The sequence below is a fragment of the Neoarius graeffei genome, chromosome 5, assembly GCF_027579695.1.
Source record: "Neoarius graeffei isolate fNeoGra1 chromosome 5, fNeoGra1.pri, whole genome shotgun sequence".
Lineage (NCBI taxonomy): Eukaryota > Metazoa > Chordata > Actinopteri > Siluriformes > Ariidae > Neoarius > Neoarius graeffei.
The window spans coordinates 20,847,833-20,866,412 of record NC_083573.1 but is presented as its reverse complement, the minus strand read 5'-3'; the positions used below and the strand labels follow the sequence as shown (position 1 = coordinate 20,866,412).

General features: G+C 43.6%; 1 protein-coding gene across 2 annotated transcripts in view; it reads left to right on the top strand.

The window, feature by feature from the left end:
• The window catches only part of rbbp8 (retinoblastoma binding protein 8), a 125,306-nt gene that overhangs the window by 98,435 nt on the left and 8,291 nt on the right, over nucleotides 1-18,580 (top strand). For both annotated transcript variants that reach the window (XM_060921404.1, XM_060921402.1), the window contains 3 exons: nucleotides 1,943-1,976; nucleotides 2,065-2,158; nucleotides 7,886-8,027. In XM_060921404.1, coding sequence (XP_060777387.1) covers nucleotides 1,943-1,976; nucleotides 2,065-2,158; nucleotides 7,886-8,027 — 270 coding nt within the window. The remainder of the gene's footprint in view (nucleotides 1-1,942; nucleotides 1,977-2,064; nucleotides 2,159-7,885; nucleotides 8,028-18,580) is intronic.

Genomic DNA, 18,580 nt, shown 5'->3' with positions numbered 1-18,580 from the left:
TCGAAAATCTTGCACAAATATGCAACTTCCAACATAATTATTTGGATATTCAACAGGTTTCAGCATCGGATGAATTTGTTTTGACCGCCGTCATATTGAATATACGTCGGACCCGTTCGTGTATTTCCGCCGCCCCGTTTGTAGCATCCCAAGCGAGTAAAACCTGATCCAAGTCTTTCGCTAGGTGGCGTCTTGCGGTCTATGTACGACTATTCGAAAGAGACAAGAAAACATGGATAAGAAAAAAAGAATACATCTATTTTGTCATTCTTCGGCAGAAAGAGAGTACATTTACCTGAAAAAACTGATACCCCTGATACCCAAGGTAATTAGTCATACTAGATTTACAACAACAACTGCAACATCAACTACTACAACAGCAACCACTACTACTACCACTGGTGACTACTACTACTACTACCACTACCACTGACTACTACTATAGACCTACACCAAACTGAAAACAAGTTAATAAAATAAATTATAATTTACAAGGAGGAGATAATATAGATGTGATTATATAGTGGCCTGTGGTTGAATTCCAAAATATTGCCACTGATTAAACAATATGTCAGTATATTTGGTTGAAGCATTGATTTTTGTCATCTGCATTGCTTCATATGGCTTCTAATACCAAAAAAAAAAAAACAGAATTGAGAAGAAAAAAACAGCCCCTGGGCTGCCCCAGCTGTTCATTGGGCTCACTTCGCTCACTAGGTTCACTTCAACTGAAGGATAATCACTGGGCCCCCCATTGTAGAAATGGGCCCCTGTTTTTTCCCAGGAGGGGCCCTGTGGGCCCCTTGACCTGCAAAACAATCTGAGTCTCTGGATGCAGATGGGACCCTTAGGGCTGGCCAAGACAATTCAGTTACATTTCACCGGGTCTGGGACATGCGACAGAATGTCTGACTGCCGATTCCCTGCAGGCTACAAGAGCCAGTTGAGGTCTCCACCCTCTTTACCAAAAGATTTCTTGTTGACTCCATGTAACTCAGAGGGACAGATTTGGGGGGGGGGAGAGGAAGAGAAAACACAGGTTGTTACGTATGCCCAATGTCACCTGAATAAGTAGGAACAGTATACATATTGCACTGAGTACAAGCAGGGACTCCGGCAACTAACTATGACAGCATAACTAAAAGGGGAGAGCCAGAAGGTAATACAGGCATGAGGGAGCCCCAGGACATAAAGCAGCCAGCCACTACACCTTCAACAAACTCGAGTGAGCAAGTGAGTGGGGACTGACAGCATCCATACATCCCAGTTTACCAAAACACTGCATGTCTGAGGACCCTCCAGATCTACACCTTTACCTCATAAACACCATTAACAAAAGGCTTGAAGTAAAGCACTTGGCCCTAACATGTTCCAGCATGACAGTGCCCCTGTGCACAAAGCAAGGTCCTTAAAGACATGTTTTGCCAAGGCTGGAGTGGAAGATCTCCAGTAGCCTGCACAGAGACCTCAACCCTACTTTTGGGACGAACTGGAATAATGACTGTACCCCGGACCTCCTCACCCAGCACCAGTGCCTGGCCTCACTCATGCTCTTGTGACTGAATGGGCAAGTTTCCACAGCCACATTCAAAAATCTAGTGGAAAGCCTTCACAAAAGAGTTGAAGATGATATTCCAGCAAAGCAGGGGACTAAAAAGCATGTATGGGTGTAATAGTCAGGTGTCCCCAAGCTTTTGGCCATATAGTGCATTTATGACTAGATTGATGATGAAGCACTCGACTACTTCCACTTTTCCTCATTTTCCTCTTTCTTTCTCTCATACTGCTCCCAACCCAGCACTCAATCCTGCCCCACTCCCACAATTTTAATGAAGAATCCTATGTTTTTACATACAGTTTCTTTGTTTCAGTTTTTAACTATTATTTGCATGGACATTTTACTAATGTACTTATTTGTTTTGTTTATTTGTTTGGTAAACAGAAGGAGAGAAACCCATTGGAGAGTCTACTGAGAGGTGAGATCTGGAACTCGAGGTACTGTTAACAATGTATTTGCTTTTTAAAATTTGCTTAATCAGGCTGTATTCTTCCTTTATTCTTCAGTGCTAAGAACAGGTCTGTTGCTTGTGTGGTAGTTGTTCGCAAGAAAGCTGAACGAAGAAAACTTCATGGCCACACATGTAAAGAATGTGAGATTGTAAGTCAGGTCTTGTTCATCAAAATATATATTTTCTCAAACTGCACCGTATGCAGTCTCCAGCAAGGCCAGTTCTTTTGCTTTTGTTGTACACTGAAGACATTTGGTTTTGGGATCAAAGCAATCATAAATATGAGAGAGATCAGAATTTCACCTTTCATTTCCTGATATGTTCATCTACTTGTATTGAACAACATGGCACCTTGAGTGGCAGACCACTCATTTTAGGTGAGCAAATGTATATTTAGTCAATTAAATAATTTTAAATAAATAATACTGAATATTTTGTTGCGTGTCCCTTGGTTGCAATAACTGAATCAAGCTGGTGACTCACTGACATCACCAAACTGTTGCATGCTCATCTGCTTTTGTGACATTTCGAATTGCTGGGGAATTTCAATGGCTTTAGCCAATGTCAGATCTTCACCTTTATCCAACAGCCTTTCTTGGACCCGTTTTTCTCTAATTCCTGCTGTTATAGCATCAATCAATATGTCATCTGAGTCAGCATACTCAGTCCATTAGTAGTAGCCTCAGATCCTTTAGAAAGTGCTCAAAACTCTCAGTTGCACCTTTGTTTCCTCTGCTTGAAACAATGTCTGGCTATCTTTTTATTCTTTCTTGGTCTGATGTAGCTGGCAAACTTATCCAAGACTTTGACTGGATCTTCTTTCTCACTATCTGCCCACGTTAGCATCTTGATTTCCCTGCCTTGCTCGCCGATCCACGTTCCTAGCCAACCGGCTTTCTGTTTAGCTTCTAGTGCCGAGAGAGGACCGATGAAGACGAAACTCGCGTGGCAGCGGAACCTCTCGAATTCTTGATAAAGATCGGTGGCATCCCAGTCGATCCTGGGGTGATCAAACTGCGTAGTCATGGCTGCGTGCACTGTTCTTGACAGACTTCTGACACCATGTTGCACAAGACTTACAAGACTTACAACCCCAATTCCAAAAAAATTGGGATGCTGTATAAACTGTAAATAAAAACAGAATGCGATAATTTGCAAATCTTGGAAATGCTATATTTCATTGAAAATAGTAGAAAGACAACATATGAAATGCTGAAACTGAGAAATGTTATTGTTTTTTTGGAAAATAGATGCTAATTTTAAAGTTGATGTCAGCCACACGATTCAAAAAAGTTGGGACAAGGGCATGTTTACCACTGTGTTGCATCACCTCTACTTTCAACAATGCTCTGTAAACATTTGGGAACTGAGGAGACTAATTGTAGTTTTGGAAGAGAAATGTCCCATTCTTGCCCGATATACAATTTCAGTTGCTCAACAGTTCAGCGTTTCCTTTATCATATTTTGTGCTTCGTAATGCACCAAATGTTTTAAATGGGAGACAGGTCTGGACTGCAGGCAGGCCAGTTTAGCACCTGGACTCTCTTACTACGGAGCCATGCAGTTTTAATATGTGCAAAAAGTGGTTTGACATTGTCCTGCTGAAAGAAGGAAGGCCTCCCCTGAAAAAGATTTTGTCTGGATGGCAGCATATTGCTCTGAAACGTGTACATCATCCAGCATTAATGACGCCTTCCCAGACGTACAAGCTACCCATGTCGTGCACTAACGCACCCTCATACCATCACAGATGCTGGCTTTTGAACTGTGCACTAATCACAAGCCGGATGGTCCCTCTCCTCTTTAGCCTGGAGGACGTGGTGGCCATTATTTCTAAAAAGAATTTCTACTTTTGATTCGTTAGACCTCAGGACAATTTTCCATTTTGCCTCAGTCCATCGTAAAAGAGCTCGGGCCCAGAGACGGTGGCAGTGTTTCTGGATATTATTTATATCTGGTTTTAACTTGCATTTGTGGATGCAGTAATGAACTGTTTTCACAGATGATGGTTTTCTGAAGTGTTCCTGAGCCCATGCAGTGAATTCCACTACAGACACAGGTTTGCTTTTAATGCAGTGTCTCCTGAGGGACTAAAGATCACAGGCATCCAATGTCAGTTTTCAGCCTTGTCTCTTGCATACAGAGATTTCTCCAGATTCTCTGAATCTTTTAATGATATTATGGACCATAGGTGATTTGATCCCCAAATTCTTTGCAATTTTACATTGAGGAACATTATTCTTACATTGTTGCACTGTTTGCCCACACAGTCTTTCACAGAGTGGTGAATCCCTCCCCATCTTTACTTCTGAGAGACTCCGCCTCTCTGGGATGCTCTTTTTATACCTAATCATTTTACTGATCTATTGACAATTAACCAAATTAGTTTTCTTTTCTTTTTTTAGCATCACACAACTTTTTCAGTCTTTTGTTGCCCCGTCCCAATTTTTCTGAAACATGTTGCTGACATCAAATTTAAAATGAGTTTTTTTTTTGTTGTTTTTTTTTTTTTTTCCAGGACATTCTAAATTGTTGTATGTGCTACACCCAGTGCTTGTGCTATGGCTCTGATCAATTTTCCTCTTTTCTCAGCTTTAAAATGTTTAACACGAATATTAGTATTAGATCAAAGGTGTGACCACCATGACGCTACCTTCACCGTACTTGCCCAGTGAGTGAGTTTGTATGTTTTGGATCATGAACAGATCCTTTCTTTCTCCACACTTTGGTCTTTCCATCACTCTGGTAGAATATTGGTACGAGAACTTCTGTGGCTCATCTCTATTTCTGTGTAAATTCCAATCTGATATTTGGGGTTTTCTTCACAGCTCTCACAATGTTTGTCGTTAACTGCTGCTGTTTTGTTTGGCCAACCTGTTCAGTGTTTGGTTGTTAGTACACCGAGTTTTTTTTTTTTTTTTTTTTTTCTTTTTCAGGACATTCTAAATTGTTGTATGTGCTACACCCAGTGCTTGTGCTATGCCTCTGATCAATTTTCCTCTTTTCTCAGCTTTAAAATGGCCTGCCTTTCTCCCATAGACAACTCTCTGGTCTTCATGTTGGTTTATCCTTTTTAACAACACATGCAGTCTTTACAGGTGAAACCCATGACTCACACCAAGAGTAGACATTCATTGTTTAACACAGGGGTTCTCAACCTTTTGCAACCTGGGCCCCACCAAAGCTGGTTCATTGCAGTTGGGGGCCCCTCTTCTCGCCCCACCCCCATCCCCGCCCCCAAACACACTCACCCGCAGTGACGCCACCCGACCTACAGCACCTTATATCGACCGATAGATAGATAGATAGATAGAGAGATAGAGAGATAGAGAGATAGCTAGCTAGCCCTGGGCTAGATTATTATTATTAGTAGTAGTAGTAGTAGTAGTAGCAGTAGCAGCAGTAGTAGCATTATCCATAGTAAACTAGCAGTAAGAAAACAACAAAAACAACAAATTATTTGGGTAGAGCTGAAATGGGGAAAGCAAAAATACAGTGTGGGGTAGTAGTCTTTAAAAAGACTGTTTGGGTTTTGCGCTGTATCGATGGATTGATGATAGTAGACTAGCAAGAGTCCGCACAAGTTAACTCGGCAAGAAACCAGACTAGTGTGTGTGTGGCAAGCACTCAGACGGTGGCCACGGTATGCAGACTCACTCACGTGACGTTGCGTCATGTTCGCGTCACGGGCTTAAAATAACCTACACACAAGATTTTATGATAGATTGATGATAGATTTTATAATAGTATTGATTTGTATGTAATAGTCCAATGTCCTGCATTTTGACATGGGTAAATGTGTTGCATCTGCTTAGCTACTATAGCCTGTTAGCCCCAGATTTTTTTTTTCCTCCATACATGAAGCCTACTCGCGACCCCCCTGGAGTACCTCCGCGCCCCACCAGGGGGGCGCCCCCCCCCGGTTGAGAACCACTGGTTTAACAGATAATCTAACAGGTCACACCTGGGCAGTAAAAATACTGTCAGTCACATTTTCTAATATTTTTGATCAATTGAGTAATGGGTTCAAACAAAAGGTACCATGTTCTAAGTTATTTAACACACACAGATATACAACCCTGTTTCCAAAAAAGTTGGGATGCTGTGTAAAAAAAAAAAACATAATGCAATGATTTGCAAATCATGGAAACCTTATATTTCACTGAAAATAGTTCAAAGATAACATATCGAATGTTGAAACTGAGAATGTTTGTTTATTAATATATGGTCATTTTGAATTTAATGCCAGCAACATGTTTCAAAAAAGTTAGGACAGAGAAACAAAAGACTGGAAAAGTTGTGGAATGATTAAAAAAAAACACACAAAGTTAAATTGGCAACAGGTCAGTAACATGATTGGATATAGAAAGAACAGCTCAGTGAAGCTGAGTCTCTCAGAAGTAAAGATGAGGAGGGGTTCACCAATTTGTGAAAGACTGCTTGGGCAAATAGTGTAACAATTTAAGAATAATGTTCCTCAGCATAAAATTGCAAAGAATTTGGGGATCATATCTATGATACATAATATCATTAAAAGAATCAGAGAAATCCCTGTATGCAAAGGACATGGCAGAAAACCAATATCCGTGATCTTTGGGCCCTCTGGCAACACTGCTTTAAAAACAGACACGATTCTGTAGTGGAAGTTGCTGCATGGGCTCAGGAACCCTTCTGAAAACCACGGTCTGTGAACACAGCTTTTCTGTGCATCCACAAATGCAAGTTAAAATTCTACCATGCAGAGAAGAAACCATATAATCTCCAGAAACACCGCCGCCTTCTCTGGGCCCAAGCTCATTTATGATGGACTGAGATGAAGTCAAAAACAATGTCAAGCCTTTTTGAAAATCATGGACAGACACAAACATCGTCCATGCAAAAGAGGAGCAGGACCATCTGGCTTGTCATCAATGCACATGCCAAAAGCCAGGATCTGTGATGGTATGGGGATGTATTATTGCACATGACATGGGGAGCTTTCACATCTGGAAAGGCACTATTAATACTGAATAATGTATACAAGATTTGGAGTAACATATCCTGCCATCTAGATGACGTCTTTTTGAGGGAAGGCCTTGCTTATTTGAGCAAGGCAATGACAAACCATGTCATGCACTGCATGGCTCCGTAGTAAGAGTCTGGGTGCTAAACTGGCCTGCCTGCAGACCAGACCTGTCTCCCATTGAAAACATTTGGAGCATTATGAAACGCAAAATACAACAAAGGAGCAGCTTTGAACTGTTGAGCAGCTGAAATCCTATAATCAAGCTAGAATGGGATAACACTTTCAAAATTATAGCAATTGGTCTCCTCAGTTCACAAACATTTACAGCGTGTTAAGAGATGATGCAACACTCTGCTAAACATGCCCCTGTCCCAGCTTTTTTGAAACATGTTGCTAGCATCAAAATCAAAATGAGCATATATTTTTCAAACAAAAATAAAATTTCTTAGTTTCAACATTTGATTTGATTTGTCTTTGTACTCTTTTCAATTCATTATAGGGTTTCCATGATTTGCAAATCACCACATTGTTTTTATTTACGTTTTACACAGCGTCTCAACTTTTTTGGCAATGGTGTTAAAATATAAGAAAATGCAAACTAAAATTCTGAGATCATCTCAAATTAATCTTTTGATAACAAACCCAAATGTCTGCAGTACAGCAAAAACAAAAGAATTAACCTTGCTCTTCCAGTACTTTCAGAAGAGACTGTATCTCACCAAATGTTGTTTATTCATTTAAAATAGTGTCGGAGCATATTTCAAACTAATATTAGATGTTTAAGAGGTAGTGCAATTCATAGAACAAATCAGGATTCTTAAAGTTCACCAAAAGACCTTGTTAATTCTAATGATGGCATGCTGTTATTTAGTATTATGCTGACCTTCCTGAGGAAGAAAGACAGAAGAAACTGTCGTCTTGCTCACGGCATCGTTTTCATCACATTCCTCCTCCTACCCCAGAAAATTTCTGGGATGTGGGCTTCCCTTCTACACAGACTTGCATAGAGAGAGGTATTGTCTTTAACACTTGTTCAGTTTTGTAGTTTTTACCCCAGACCATTTTAAGCAAATTCATTTGGGGAGTCTATGCTAAATCACAAATATTGCTATGTTACTTTAATAGAAGTTGCTATGAATATTTTAAATACATTGTAAATAACATGAATATTTTGGGGATAAGCCTTTTGGCTTCTATGGTATCCATCCATCCATCCATCCATCCAGCCAGCTTTATTTATAAAGCACTTTACAACTGCAGTGGACCAAAGTGCTGTACAGTGAAATAAGACATAATAAATAAAAGAAGAAATACATAAAATAAATTGTCATAAAAGAAGGATAACAGCCCTATAATAAAAACAAATCAGATAAAATAAAGTCAACATCTTACGTGATGTTAAAAGCCAAGGAGAAGAGATGGGTTTTAAGAAGAGATTTAAAAACAAAGAAGAGGCCTGTCTAATGTGCAAAGGCAGATTGTTCCACAGTTTAGGAGCTGCAACAGCGAAAGCATAGTCCCCTCTAAGCTTATTTACTTATTTAGTTTTAGGCACACTCAGAAGCAGCTGGTCAGTTGACCTGAGAGAGCAGGTGGGAGTATAGTGGTGTAACAGCTCAGAGAGGTAGGGCAGAGCAAGACCATTAAGAGATTTTAAAAGCAAATAATAGAATTTTAAAATAAATTCTAAACCGTATGGGTAACCAGTGGAGTGAGGCTAAAATGGGGGAAATATGCTCATATTTGTGTGCCAGTTAACAGACGCGCAGCAGCATTTTATACCATCTGGAGATGGGCGATGGAGGACCCACTAACCTCCATATAAAGTGCATTACAGTAATCTAGCTGAGTGGTGACAAAGGCATGGATTACTGTCTCAAAGTGCTGCCTCGAAAGAATTTGCTTTATTTTGGCCAGCTGCCTCAACTGGAAAAAGCCTGATTTGACAACTGCCCTGATCTGACTGCCGAGCTTAAGATCAGCATCCACTTTAACTCCTAGGTTGGTGATGGTTGGTTTAATATAATTGACCAAGGACCCCAGATCTATAGGAGGGGTCCCAGTGGTGCCACCAAACACCATCGCCTCTCTTATTTTCATTAAAATGTAACAAGTTAAGAGCCATCCGGGCCTTTGTCATCAAGACACTTGAGCAATGGCGTGATAGAGTATGCATCATTCCTTTTAAGAGGGACATAGATCTGACCGTCATCCACATAACAGTGGAATGAAATGCCGTCCCTCTTAAGAATGGAACCAAGCGGGAGCAAATAAAGAGAGAAGAGAAGGGGGCCTAAAACTGACCCCTGTGGGACCCCACATGAAAGAGGAGCGGAGGAGGATACAGAATCCCCAAGGCTGAGACAAAGTTCGCTTTGCCAAGTAGGATCTGAACCACTCCAAAGCTATGCCCCTGATGCCCACCCACTGCTCCAAATGAGAAAGTAAAAATTTATGAGCCACTGTTTCAAATGCAGCAGTTAAATCTAAAAAATAACAAGAATAACAGTCACTGGAGTCAGTAGCTAAAAAAAAAATGTTTAAAAACTCTTAAAAGAGCTGATTCCATGCTGTGTAAGGTTTTAAAACCGATTGGAAAACCTCTAGAATATTATGTTCTTCCAGAAAGGCCGTTAATTGACTATAAACTATCTTCTCGAGAACTTTTGAAAGAAAAAGCAGTTTGGAAATAGGCCTGTAATTAGCAAGAGCAGGGTTTTTTTTAATCAGAGGTTGGACTACTGCATATTTAAAAATTTCAGGGACCACGCCTGAGGACAGACTGCTATTAATAACTATAAGGACAGATGGTCCTGCAGTGGGGAAAATCTCTTTTAATAATCAAGGAGGGACAGCATCATTTAGAGAACCTGAGGGCTTCAAATGACCAACAATCTTCTGTAAAGAAAACAGAGTCACAGGCTCAAACCTGTCAAAAATAGCAGAGCAAGGGACAGAGACTGAGGGGTCATAGGCCCTAGTGGAAGTAACCTTATCAATAAAAAAGTGAAGAAAGTTTTCACAAACAGCAGGGGAGGGATCCATTCAAACAGTCTGCGGGGCATTAAGAACCAAGTCAATGATCTTAAACAAAATATGAGGCTTGTGACAATTTGACAGAATAATATCAGAGAAATGTTTTCTTTTGGCATCTTTCACAGTTGTGTGATGATGATGATGCCAGCAGTCCCTTAACATTTGAAATGACACCTGCAGTTTGTCCTTTTTCCATTTGTGCTCAGCTCTACGGCACTCATGTCTGACAGCACAAGTCATGTCATTCAAATCATCCAATATTACATATCTGTGAGTGGCAAAAGTATGTGAACCTCTAGGATTAGCAGTTAATTTGAAGGTGAAATTAGAGTCAGCTGTTTTCAATCAATGGGATGACAATCAGGTGTGAGTGGGCACCCTGTTTTATTTAAAGAACAGGGATCTGTCAAAGTCTGATCTTCACAACACGTTTGTGGAAGTGTATCATGGCACGAACAAAGGAGGTTTCTGAGGACCTCAGAAAAAGCATTGTTGGTGCTCATCTGGCTGGAAAAAGGTTACAAAACCACCTCTAAAGAATTTGGACTCCACCAATCCACAGTCAGAAAGATTGTGTACAAATGGAGGAAATTCAAGACCATTGTTACCCTCCCCAGGAGTGGTCGACCAACAAAGATCACTCCAAGAGCAAGGCGTGTAATAGTCGGCGAGGTCACAAAGGACCCCAGGGTAACTTCTAAGTAACTGAAGGCCTCGCTCACATTGGCTAATGTTAATGTTCATGAGTCCACCATCAGGAGAACACTGAACAACAATGGTGTGCATGGTTAGGGTTGCAAGGAGAAAGCCACTGCTCTCCAAAAAGAATATTGCTGCTCGTCTGCAGTTTGCTAAAGATCACGTGGACAAGCCAGAAGGCTGTTGGAAAAATGTTTTGTGGACGGATGAGACCAAAATAGAACTTTTTGGTTTAAATGAGAAGCGTTATGTTTGGAGAAAGGAAAACACTGCATTCCAGCATAAGAACCTTATCCCATTTGTGAAACATGGTGGTGGTAGTATGATGGTTTGGGCCTGTTTTGCTGCATCTGGGCCAGGACGACTTGCCATCATTGATGGAACAATGAATTCTGAATTATACAAGTGAATTCTAAATTAAAATGTCAGGACATCTGTCCATGAACTGAATCTCAAGAGAAGGTGGGTCATGCAGCAAGACAATGACCCTAAGCACACAAGTCGTTCTACCAAAGAATGGTTAAAGAAGAATAAAGTTAATGTTTTGGAATGGCCAAGTCAAAGTCCTGGCCTTAATCCAATGGAAATGTTGTGGAAGGACCTGAAGTGAGCAGTTCATGTGAGGAAACCCACCAACATCCCAGAGTTGAAGCTGTTCTGTACAGAGGAATGGGCTAAAATTCCTCCAAGCCGGTGTGCAGGACTGATCAACAGTTACTGGAAACGTTTAGTTGCAGTTATTGCTGCACAAGGGGGTCACACCAGATACTGAAAGCAAAGGTTCACATACTTTTGCCACTCACAGATATGTAATATTGGATCATTTTCCTCAATAAATAAATGACCAAGTATAATATTTTTGTTTCATTTATTTAACTGGGTTCTCTTTATCTACTTTTAGGGCTTGTGTGAAAATCTGATGTTTTAGGTCATACTTATGCAGAAATATAGAAAATTCTAAAGGGTTCACAAACTTTCAAGCGCCACTGTATTTGTAAATCATACACATGAGCATTTACACAAGAAATTTAGTACTCATGAAAATCCCTTAATTTTTGAAAAATATCCATATCCTACACATGTTCCTGAGTGTGTGTAAATTAACATAAGAAGACTAACTAATGTAAACGTTGATTGACGGCTTCAAATCATATGAATGAATTATGGCACATTTTATATGTGGATTACATTGTCAAGTTTAAATAGCTTCTATATTTCAATTACACACAAATTTAATGCTTTTTTTTGGTGAAATCCAGTCATTTCCTATGAAAGGGGTTAACTACAGAGATTTTAAATAATATATTGTAGCGGACATCTGTTATGGACATAATTCACCATACCATGTCTTGCTTGCAACGTTGGTTTTTTACTCTGTTCTGATGCCTTGTTTGCCTTGCTCGGCTAAGTTGGCATTTTTCCTCTGATCTGATGTGCGTTCCGCACGACATGTTTAATGTGTTACCTGGTTAGAGTATTAGCGACGCAACCCCTTTAAGGATGGGAACTCGGTTTGTTTATCTGATGGGGAGCGCCATCTTGTTTTTTCTTCCTTGTGTGTTTCAATAAACGGCATGCCGTTGCGTTGTCAAAGTGAGAAATTGACTCCTCTTTTCTAATATCGCAATTTCCACACTGGTGACCCCGACGTTTGTTAGCTGGACGCATTCCAGAGACGCACCGAATGACTATGGCGACAAATGCTGTAACTTTGAAGCTCCTGGAGTTCTGGGAGTCGTCAGCTTCTGCGTGGTTCGCGCAGACTGAGGCACAGTTCGCGCTGCGTGAAATAACCACGGACACCACCTAGTACTATTATGTAGTGTCGGCCCTCGGCAGCTCGACAGCGATGAGTGGTCAGTCTCCTGAAAAACCCCCTTGCTGTGGATAAGTATACTACACTCAAGGCTCACCTGTTAAAGACTTTTGAACTTTCTGATGTTGAGAGGGCCAGTCGGCTATTTTCCCTGCGAGGCTTGGGCGATAGCAAACCCTCTGAACTTATGGACAGAATGTTGGATCTGCTTGGGGAGCACAGGCCTGGGTTCCTCTTCGTCCAGCTTTTCTTGCGTCAACTCCCTCCTCAGGTACGGGCTGCTTTAGCCAACACTTCCATCACTGACTGCCGAGCACTGGCAGAGGAGGCTGGCAAGTTTTTTTTCTGGCTGTTCAACACCCCTGCATGACTGCTGCTGCGCTCAGCCCTGCTTAGGCCGTTGCAACCGACCCGTCCCATGCCTGTCATGCCGCCACCCTGTACCCTAGTGACCCAGCGCTCACTACAGCAGCTATAGTTTCGCACCGGCCATGTTCTGACTCCAGCCTATGTTTTTACCATGCGAAATTTGGCTCCAGGGCCAAGCAATGCCGAGCACCTTGCAGTTTCAGGGGGGCGGGAAACGCCAAGGCCGGCGCTCAGTAGTGGCCTTGAGCGTTGGACGCACTGGCAGGCTGCTGTTCATCCAGGACACCACCTCTGGGCGCCGTTTCCTGTGTGACACTGACGTGCAGAAGAGCATTCTACCTGCATCGATGCTGGACATCCTGGCGAATGGATTTGCCCCCCCCCGGAGGCCGCTAACAGCAGCCCCATACGCACTTACGGCATGCGTCACGTGGAGCTGTGTTTCAGCGGTTTAACTGGGACTTTATCACGGCCAAAGTGGCTGTCCCCATCCTGGGTGCGGATTTTCTATGCGCTTACGGGCTGCTGGTGGATGTCAAAAACCGTCGCTTGATTGACGCCACCACGTTCTCTTCATACAACTGCGCACTCAGTGGTGTAGACTCCATCAGACTGTCTAGTGTGCTCTCACAGGCTGACGAGTTTCATCGCCTGCTCGCAGAGTTTCCAGAACTCACGCAGCCCACCTTTTCGTCGTCATCTGCCAAGCATAGGGTGGAGCACCACATCACCACCACTGGCCCACCTGTCTATGCCTGGGCGCAACGGCTAGATCCAGCTAAGATGGCCATTGCCAGGGCTGAGTTTGACAGCATGGAACGCCTTGGCATCATTCGCCACTCCAACAGCCCGTGGGCTTCGCCCCTCCACATGGTTCCCAAGCCCACCGGCAGGTAGCACCCCTGTGGTGATTACCGCAGACTTAACGACGCTACAACGCCAGATGGCGATCCAGTGCCCCACATCCAGGATTTTTCAACATGCCTGGCAGGCAAGGTCATTTTTTTCTAAGGTGGACCTCGTCCGTGGATACCACCAGGTTCCTGTCCATCCGCTTGATGTGCCCAAAACAGCATACATCACCCCTTTTGGACTGTTCGAGTTCTTGAGGATGCCTTTCGGCCTTAAAAACGCCGCCCAGACCTTCCAGCGCCTCATGGACTCCGTACTGCATGATCTGCCTTTTCTGTTTGTTTACCTGGATGACATCCTTTTGGCCAGCACTTCCAAAACCGAGCACCTGGCCCACCTGCAGATCCTTTTTGAGCGTCTCAGTCAGCACGGACTTATCGACCCAGTAAAGTGCCAGTTTGGTTTGACCACCATTGACTTCCTGGGTCATTGCGTCACCAAGGACGGGGCCGTGCCACTCCCGTCTAAGGTTGCCGCGATCTCAAACTTCCCACGGCCCGTCACGGTGCGGTCCCTGCAGGAGTTCCTGGGAATGGTGAACTTTTACCACCGCTTTATTCCCGGTGCTGCTGCAATCATGTGCTCCCTGCATGAAGCTTTGAAGGGGAAAGCACTGAAACACCTGGTGGATTGGTCTTCGGAGAGGGAAAAAGCTTTCACGGCTGGAAAGGCTGCTTTGGCCAAAGCAACGATGCTGGCACACCCATTGCCTGATGCACCTATTGCCATCACTACGGATGCTTCAGACTATGCAGTTGGTGGGGTGCACGAGCAGTGGGTGGATGGTGCCTGGCAACCACTCGCTTTCTTTAGCCGCCAGCTACGCCCGCCTGAAAGTAAATACAGCACTTTTGACCGGGAGCTGCTGGCACTCCACCTGGCCATCCGACGCTTCCGTTCACTGCTGGAGGGGCGACAGTTTACAGCTTTTGTCGACCATAAACCCCTTACGTTTGCAATGGCTAAAGTGTCTGAGCCGTGGTCTGCCCGCCAACAGCGTCAACTCTCATCTCCGAGTTCACCACGGACATGCAACATGTTGCAGGCAAAACCAACCTTGTGGCTGACTGCCTCTCTCGCGCCACTGTGGGAGCCGTCCACCTGGGGCTTGACTACGCCCACATGGCAGCCGATCAGGCCACTGACCCCGATGTGCTGGCACTCAGGACAGCTGCCACTGGACTGCAGTTATCAGAGATTGCTTTTGGTGATGGTGGCAACATACTGCTTTGTGACGGGCACTGGGCAGCTGCGGCCCATCGTGACCACGGCATGGAGACGATGAGTTTTTGATGCTGTGCACAGCCTTTCCCACCTAGGTAGGAAGCCATCTCAGAGGTTGGTAGCAGCAAAGTTCGTCTGGCATGGCCTCAAGAAGGATGTGCGGGACTGGGCAGACTCGTGCGTGGAGTGTCAGCGCTCAAAAATTCACCGTCACACAAAAGCTCCCGTGGTGCATTTCCCAGTGCCAGAGTGACGGTTCGACCATATCAACGTCGATCTGGTGGGACCCCTCCCCTCCTCCCGGGGCTTCACTTACCTCTTCTCCATGGTTGATAGGACCACACGTTGGCCGGAGGCTGTCCCATTGACACCAGGGACGACTGCTGAAATGGCTCGAGCATTCATCGCGACCTGGATTGCCCGGTTTGGCACCCCATCCGATCTGTCTTCGGACCAGGGCTCACAATTCACTTCCGAGCTCTGGAACTCCATTGCAAACAGCCTGGGTGTGAAACTCCACCGTACCACTGCCTATCACCTCCAGGCTAATGGGCTTTGTGAGCGTTTTCATCGGGCTATGAGGGCCTCTCTTCGGGCCAGCCTCAAGGATGGTGGCTGGGTTGACCGGCTCCCTTGGGTCATGCTAGGCCTAAGGACTGCCCCTAAGGAGGACCTACAGGCCTCATCAGCGGGTTCCAGGGGATTTCTTTCCAGACTCTTCTACTCCCTGGTCTTCGGCCCAGCAGCGGGCAGTGTTTCAGGATAAGGCGAGGCTTTTTGCGCCTGTCCCTACTTCATGCCACAGCCTCCCGCAATCCTACACTCCCCTGAGTCTGCCATCAGCGGAATATGTCTTCATTCGTCATGACGCACACCGGGGCCCACTACAGCCACCTTACGACGGGCCGTTCTGCGTGCTAGAAAGCGGGGAAAAGCATTTTGTGATGGACTTTGGCAGTAAGGCAGAACGCGTTTCGGTGGACCGCCTTAAGCCAGCTCATCTGGATGTGGACAGACCTGTGGGGCTCGCTCAGCCTCCAAAACGAGGGCGTCCTCCGATTCGGCCCAGTCCCCGAGCGTGGCGCCACCACGCAGGGGTTCCTCAACCCATGTTCCAGTGCAGAGGAGTCGTTATGGGCGGATTGTTCGCCCACCTCCTCGCTGACTTTCATTTGTTTCTGTGTTATGGTGAATTCTGGGGGGACGTATGTAGTGGACATCTATTATGGACATAATTCACCATACCATGTCTTGCTTGCAACGTTGGTTTTTTACTCTGTTCTGATGCCTTGTTTGCCTTGCTCAGCTAAGTTGGCATTTTTCCTCTGATCTGATGCGTGTTCCACACGACATGTTTAATGTGTTACCTGGTTAGAGTATTAGCGACGCGGCCCCTTTAAGGATGGGAACTCGGTTTGTTTATCTCATGGGGAGCGCCATCTTGTTGTTTTTCCTTCCTTGAGTGTTTCAATAAACGGCACGCTGTTGCATTGTCAAAGTGAGAAATTGACTCTTTTCTAATATCGCAATTTCCACTAATATATAAATAAACATAAATTCATAAGTAAAATTAGACCAGTCATTCAGTTAAGAATGCTGCATTACCTAAGGAGGATGTGTTCAGATGGTGTATGAGTTGGTTCCGTTTTCTATGGCATATTCTTTTAAGGCTGTGCAATACTTAATTAGAGCCACCTTTAATGTCAAGTGACTGACCTGGTATGTCTCAAGCTGCAATGTGCCATATACTGCCTTGTGTGCCATCAGGTTTACCACTTCCTGCTTTCCAGCATGGTATTGAGGAGAGGGCATTGCTGCTTTCTGGCTCACAGTCACTAAGACACTTTGCTTTGAGGAATAAAAAAGCAGTTTCCCTGTGTGGCATGCTTGTTGTCCAGCAGGTTCCCTGTGTGGCATGCTTGTTGTCCATGATCACCTGGTTACAGTTAATGTTTTTTCTTCATTTTAATGCCCAACAGTGTTGTTCTCATTTCCCTTAATTTACCTCAATTTGGACCATGGGATTAGGTTACTTTAGGAAAGAAGAGAGGAAACCCAAAACAGGGAACAACTCTATAGAGAACAGATGTCTGAAGCAGATCAGAAACCTACATGTTAACCTGCGCAGATTGAGAAAGCCTTTCTTCAAGCAAGTGAGGATGAAGGACCACCTCTCTGAGAGATACATGATGAGCATCACCAAGATTGAAGATGCCAAGTGGAACAGAGGTTAAGACCTGGCAGTCTTATGACTCAACCTCACCAATGCCTATGGGACAATACCCTACAAACTGGTAGAGACTACATTGAAAGGCTATCATGTAACTGGCAAATTTAAACGGTTTTCTGTGTTTGTGTAAACCAGTTTAAAATGTGTTTCACCTGAACTCATCACTATGGGTAAAATCTCTGAATCTGTTCTCCACAGTAATAAATCTCCTGGTCATGTCAGTTAAGAAACCATAAGAGGGAGTTGTACTTGCAATTGGTGTACAGCAGCCTCTGATCAGGGTTTTTAATGGACCTGACAGTAACAACAGGGTTGGTCCCAGAAGGCAAGTGGATCCGGAAGAAGAAATCAAAGAATGGAGAAAGAAAGCATGGAGGTTAAACCATTGAAATATAGAAGTCTAGTCTTTAAGAGGGTATGCATTCAGGATTCAAAACTCTATTGCCGGGGGGGAAAAAAGACTAAAAACACCTGGGAAGTGGTACAGAGTGCAAAAGAGATGATGGACCAGGCAGTTGAAATGATAGAAGAAGGGTTCTGTTAAATAGTGTGATCTCTAGGTTCAAAGCAAATAAGTCACCTGGCCTGGATAGTTTGTACCCAGAAAGGAACATTTTTCTGGTTCGAATTGGTACCAAATCTTCAGATATTTCATGCAGTTTTTTTAAAAAAAAAAGGGAAAATCTCACCAACATGGAGAGAGGCTACTATCTCTGTTATCTCCAAGGAGGGAAAAGACAAACTGGACTGTGGGTCATTTAGAACAACTTTGATTTGTAACACTGATTACAAGCTGTACATGTCAATTCTTTCCAGGAGAGTCGAAAGGGTCCCCAGCTTATCCACACTGACCAGATAGGGTTCATCTTGCAGAGACAAACTCATGATAACATTAGATGTTTGCTGTATGTATTGAGTCATGTCCGAGAACATAAATTGCAAGCCTGGATGAGGTCAGTCTGGATGCAGAAGAAGGTCTTTGATTCCATAAGTTGGAGGTTTTTGTACAAGGTTCTTGATAGATTTAGGTTCCACAAAGAGTTTATTAAAGGAATAATTATAACATGTAATAACCCAACTGCCTGTTTTAAAAACAAGTGGGTACTTGTCAGACACTATTAAATTAGAATGAGGCACAAGTTCAAAGTTATGGAATGTGTTCACTGTATTTGCGCTATATATAGAACCCCTTGCCCAATGGATAAGACAGATTATCCATTAAATGTCTCCCCATAATTGGGGAACAACACAAGATTGCTTTGTATGCAGACAGCATTTTG